General features: G+C 31.8%; 1 protein-coding gene across 1 annotated transcript; it reads left to right on the plus strand.

The window, feature by feature from the left end:
• Positions 1 to 2,684: 2,684 nt before the first annotated feature.
• Positions 2,685 to 5,613, plus strand: LOC100779195 (protein MAINTENANCE OF PSII UNDER HIGH LIGHT 1). The gene is made up of 3 exons (XM_003522842.5): positions 2,685 to 3,180; positions 4,229 to 4,366; positions 5,131 to 5,613. Exons 1-3 carry the CDS (start codon positions 3,010 to 3,012, stop codon positions 5,491 to 5,493), a joined length of 672 nt encoding a protein of 223 aa, XP_003522890.1. The 5' UTR covers positions 2,685 to 3,009; the 3' UTR covers positions 5,494 to 5,613.
• The last annotated feature ends 253 nt before the right edge of the window (positions 5,614 to 5,866 follow it).

A 5,866-nucleotide genomic window follows, 5' to 3' on the forward strand; every position in this document is an offset into this window, starting at 1 on the left:
ATAATTTTTGGAATCATACTACAACACTCTACAATGTTATTTACATAAATTATTAATATAAATAGCTACCTCTATATCTATAAACTGGCATACATCATATTGAATCACAAATTTCAAAGTAAGCTTTCAATGCACAAGAAAAAGAGAAAATACAAAATCAATATCTCTCTCTAAATTTCTTCTTATTTTATTTCATCAATTCATATTAATTAGAAAAAAGTACTCAATTTATAGGGTTCATGCTCAACATAATAGCATATCAATTTCACAACAATTGGTCTGTCAAACATATATAATTCACTGTAATAATTATAAGGATAAAATGAAATTGCAAAAACACCCAAAAACCCATTCCAATTGATATCTCTAAGGATCCCTACACATGTTCTCACTATTTCCCAAGTGTGAATAACTCATCCCTTACCTCTAAGCGGACTCACGTGTCTTCCGACAACGATAGCGGCATCTATAGCGGTTCCTTGAGATTCCTCAAGTTTTTCCTCCGACTGCTCCGATAGAATTCTCGAACGTCAGAGAGACGGAGAAGAGATTGAAGCCTCCGCTTGTACTGTCTCCATGCGATTCCTTTTTCTCCCACCACGAATATTATCTCGCAAATCCCAACGGTTAGAGTGTGCGAAATTGAATTTCGAGCAACATATCCAAATTTCATGAAAATCCAACGGTTAACGAAACCGGGATCGTAGTTTTACCGAGACAGTTTTGGGTTTCTGCGGGATAATAAAAAGCTACAATGCGAAGGGTTTTCCTGTAAGCTCAGACATGATTTTGTAATTCCCAACGGTGAGAATGCTCGAAATTGGGTTGCGAACGTGGTGCTCAAATTTCACGACGATCCAACAGTTAATGAGTCCGAGATCATCATTTTTCTGAGACAGATTTTGTGGGCTGCGGGAAAAAGAAAGGGTTTTGAGAGGAGAAGAGGAAAAACGAAAAAGAGAGACAGAGGAGTCTGTCTGAAAAACCTAGCCTATTTATAGCTAGGGGCATTTACGACCTATTATTTACTCTATTTATTTATTTTTATTATTTTTACTAAAAAATTCTTAAATTTATTTATGAAAAAATGGGATGTTGCAGCAACCACTGTCCATGATATGATTTATTTTTGCTGCTCTTCAACATTTCTCACAACCATAGGTTGATGTTTTTGCTGTTGTTTTATGGACATGCAACCTGGAGTTTGCGAAATGATAAGGTTTGGGACAATGTTGAGAACCTATAAACATCTTCCTTCAACAAAAATTCAAGATTGTTATAAAAGAAATTCATGTTAAGATTTGGACCAATTGATGTTTTTGCTGTTGTTCTTATGAACTCTTTCATTCAGTTTGATTTAATATAATTATCTTTAAAAGAATATACTATTCTAAATTAAATTATAGGTATAAAAAAATTTGTAATTTATTTAATGATTAATTTCAGCATACTTTTAATTGATTTTTGTAAAAAAAAAAAACTTATTTATTATAATAATTCGTGTTAAAAATGAAATTTATTCAGGACAATAACTCAAATGTTGATTCATGGACCAAAATTTGCATTAGTCAAAATTAATAAGATGAATCAAAATATGTGATATTCATGTTATAAGTGTAAAAGTGATATTAATTTAAGTAATATTTTTAATAGAATTGATAAGGTATTCTATAATCAGGGCGAATTCTAATATTTTATGTGCCATGACAAAATAATACTAATGGACCTTTTTTATCATTCAGAAATACGTCAGTGGCCCTTTGTGTACAAGCATGATAAATATATATTTTATACAAAAAGTAAACAAAATTTTCATTAAAAATAAAATATTTTATTGCACAAAATATTTTTTCGACTAATAGATACATACAAATATAAAATATTACATGCGAGTAAACATTTTTTTTTGCAGAAATTAAAATTTTGTTAGCTTAATACTGAAAACAGATAAAATTTAGGAATTAAAGGAGTTTGAGAAAAGTCAACAAGATGAATATGCTGCTAAAATGAATTGATTTTTTTTTCTTTTCACGTTACAGTTGTCTGAATTTTTTGTACCCTCTTTTGTCATGGGTTCTGGGTGGTCGCATCACAAATTAACCGCCGAGACCGACCCTGTCTATAATGTGCTTGGATAAATGTTTAAGGCTTAATGGTATAACTTAAGTTGAATTGATAATAATTAAATATTATTATTATTATTTTCAACATAACATATTAAAAAAATTAAAAAATTAATATACGTCAAAATATTAAAAATTAAATTTTACTAATAGATGCCATCACTCAACTGATAACAAATTTTTTTAGAAAAGAACAAAAATAAGGATTAAAATCATACATATTCTTTTGTTTCTTCTTATTTATTTATTTATTCTTACTGAATTTAAATTCTTATATTAGCTAATTTAATTATGTTTATATTATTCCTGAGTATTTAATATTTATTTTATTTGATTTTTCATTTTTTTATTTCTTGATTTTACTTCTAAGGAATCTCAAACCCAAATAAAGATCTTAATTTTGGACGAGTCATTGTATATTTATCTAAAACATTATAAATTTGTTATTATATTTATATCTTGTCTCTAGTTAATAATATTTGTCAAAGAAATTTTGTTGAAAAACCACAAATCGTCCACGGTTCATGATACATTTGTGGCTAGCAAGATTGGACCCATGCAAAGATCTATTTTCAGCTACATGGAACTATTTCCATCAGATATATTTTTCCCAACACCTTCCAATATCCATGTGTCCTCACATGACATATCCCACTCAATTTGTTGTCCCTTAAAGGTTTAAGCTCCACCACGAAACTCCAATCCTCAATACACACAAAATTCTGTTCAGTTTCACCCGCTAAACAACGTCACCTAAGAGATCTACTTCAAAACACAACCAAAATCTTAAATTTCTTGGAACCCTTTTAATTGTTTTTTTTCTTTAAAAAAATCATTTTCCTTTAAACTTCAATTTTAGAGTTCTCTCTCTGATTCATCCCCAGCAATGGCTTGTGCATTGCAAGCAACCTTAGCAGCCAACGCCTATGTCTTTTCTTCCAGGAGATTCTCCTTGAAGCTCCAAAAGAACAGTAAGAGAAGGTTTTCTTTGTTCACTGTTAGAGTTGATTCTGATGAATCTGATTGCAATGAGGAAGAATGTGCCCCGGATAAGGAAGTAAGTTCATTAGTTTTCTTAACTAATTTGGATTTTGTTCGTGTCTTGTTCTATTTGTTATGCCTGTTTGGTGGCTCAGAAAGATGGAAAATATGATTATTGAAAAATGGAACCTTGGGAATATAATAATGAAAAATAAGTTTCCTTTGAGTATTACATTTACATGTTCTGTCTTGATACATTTGTTGTTCTGCATATAGATCACAGGGGAGAAATTGGGAGGAAGAATTTGGCTAGTGCTTATAAGTTATGGACTTTTAGTCAATTTAAAGGTCATAATGATTTTTTAGTTGAGAGGTATGTTTTTGAATTACTTAAGTTACTTATTTGTGAGATGTTAGCATAATTTATTGTCAAGACTGGAATGATTTAGTCTGGAAAGGATCATTGTCTTTAGATCTATGTTGGGCAATTTGACTCACATTGCACAATAAGTCAAGTTTAGCTTCAAATTTATGATTTGCATATTTCTGATTTGATGGCATGCGTAATTTTGCAATTGACATTTCCTATACTGCCTACAGCACAAATATTGTATTCTTGTCCCTTTTTGCATGTTACAATATAGTTCCAAACGGTTCGTTCTTAAGTTAGAGGATTTATGTTTTTGTGCTCAATGCAAATTCTGTGAATTAGCTTAATTATGACTGAGAAAAATGAGGAGTGGGAATTAGGGATTTTATAAAATCTGTGTCTCAAAACTAGAATTTCAGGGGAATTAGCAAAATTAAAGGGCATTATGTATGTTCAGATATGTATTCAATGATATTAAGAATAATTTAGGAATTCCAATTTTATGTCATTGAGCCTTTCTATGTGAAACACATTTGTATGTTAATGATATTTGCATTATTTCAGTTTCACCTAAATTTCAATGTGTTTCCAATTATTATACCATTTCATCTTCTGCCTGACTTTCTAATTGAGATGCCTACATATACACATTCATGCTTTATTAACTAAAAATGAAAGCTATATCATCCATGTGTGTAGCTTCTGCATTCATTCTGAAACAAAGGAAGTTAATCCTCTGTAGATGGTGATTTAGGTAGGGAAGGTCAGTGTGGAATGGTTAGCTGGGGAGAAGACGAAAGTAGTGGGTACATTCCCACCTCGTCGTAAGCCGGGTTGGACTGGCTATGTTGAGAAGGACACTGCTGGGCAGACCAACATATATTCAGTTGAGGTTAGTATTTTTCTATTTTAACTAAATTAAAGGCATGCAATGTTTTATTATGTTCTCTTGGTCTTTTATATGTAATATTCTTTTAATTTGTTGAAGTTTAATGTTCACTTTGATGTATGCAAAATGCAATCATGTATCAAACCCCAGTAATATGATAACTAATAAGAGGCTATTATTTTGGTAATCATACATACTCCCTCCAGACTCAAATATAAGGAAACAAACTACTACATATTGATTATGAATGTTAACTTCCCTTTCAAAAAAAAAAAAATGTTAGTTAACTTCATTTAATTTTCTCAATCTCATTTAAAAAATGAACTTGATTCCCTAAACTGTCCTTCACGCTAATGGAAGACTTGAATTTTATGAAGACTTGATTTTATGGAAACCTGTTTCAATAGAAATTCTCTTTCTCCATTTTGAAGGCCACTTGGTTGATATCATGAGAAGCAAAGGGGTCATTGAAAATAAAATCTGAATTAAATAAAGGGTATTTTGGAGATGATTGATTTATAAAGGGTGAAATTAATTAATATTTGTTTATATATTGGACCACCATACATGAGTTTCTGTTTTCTTCTTATATTCGAGTACAAAGGGAATATATTGTTAGTGTTATATGTCAATTTTGATGATAGTTGCTGGGATTAGCAACTTGTGTTAAATTGAAGAATTCATGTTAACATAAACTTATTGTTCAGAACTTCAACCAATGAGAAATATGATCAATTTGTCTAACACACTCCTTATGGTCTTTCCAGCCAGCAGTTTATGTGGCAGAAAGTGCTATAAGTTCAGGAACTGCTGGCTCTTCTTCTGATGGAGTTGAAAACACAGCTGCAATTGTCACAGGCCTTGCTCTGATCTCGATTGCAGCAGCATCGTCAATACTGCTACAAGTTGGTAAGAACGCTCCTCCTCAGATCCAGACGGCTGAATACTCTGGACCATCACTTAGTTACTACATCAACCAGTTCAAGCCACTGGAAATTACTGAAGTGTCCGTGCCTAGTGAGGCAGAACTATCGTCATCTGTTCAACTTGAAAGCTCGCCTCCGGAAGTTTCCCAGGTTCAGGTTGAAGCTCAAGCTCCTGAGACCTCTAGTGTGAACATTGTATCGTAGGTGTATCATGTGGTTACCACTTTTGCTACGAAAACATAGCAAAGAAGTTTATTTTGTGTCAATAGTATGAGTCAGTGTATACACAACTAATGGTTAATGGATGCAAATGTTTTTGTTGAACATCATTCTTGGTATGCCACTGCTACCAACTGAAAGTGTGTTTATCTTTTGCAGGGGAAAGTGATGATATTAGTTTCAGTTTTTTATACAATCCTCAAAATAGTGAAACCACATTGGAAATTTTATAATGTTCTGTTGGTTCCTGAGGTTTTTAGAGGCATATTTAAGATCCTTATTCATCTGTTCACTTAGGCATAACACATGCCGCATGTTTGTTACATGCCAAAGAAAAAAATATAAATTGGAAGATGTT

This window comes from Glycine max, chromosome 4 (genome assembly GCF_000004515.6).
Source record: "Glycine max cultivar Williams 82 chromosome 4, Glycine_max_v4.0, whole genome shotgun sequence".
Taxonomy (NCBI): Eukaryota; Viridiplantae; Streptophyta; class Magnoliopsida; order Fabales; family Fabaceae; genus Glycine; species Glycine max.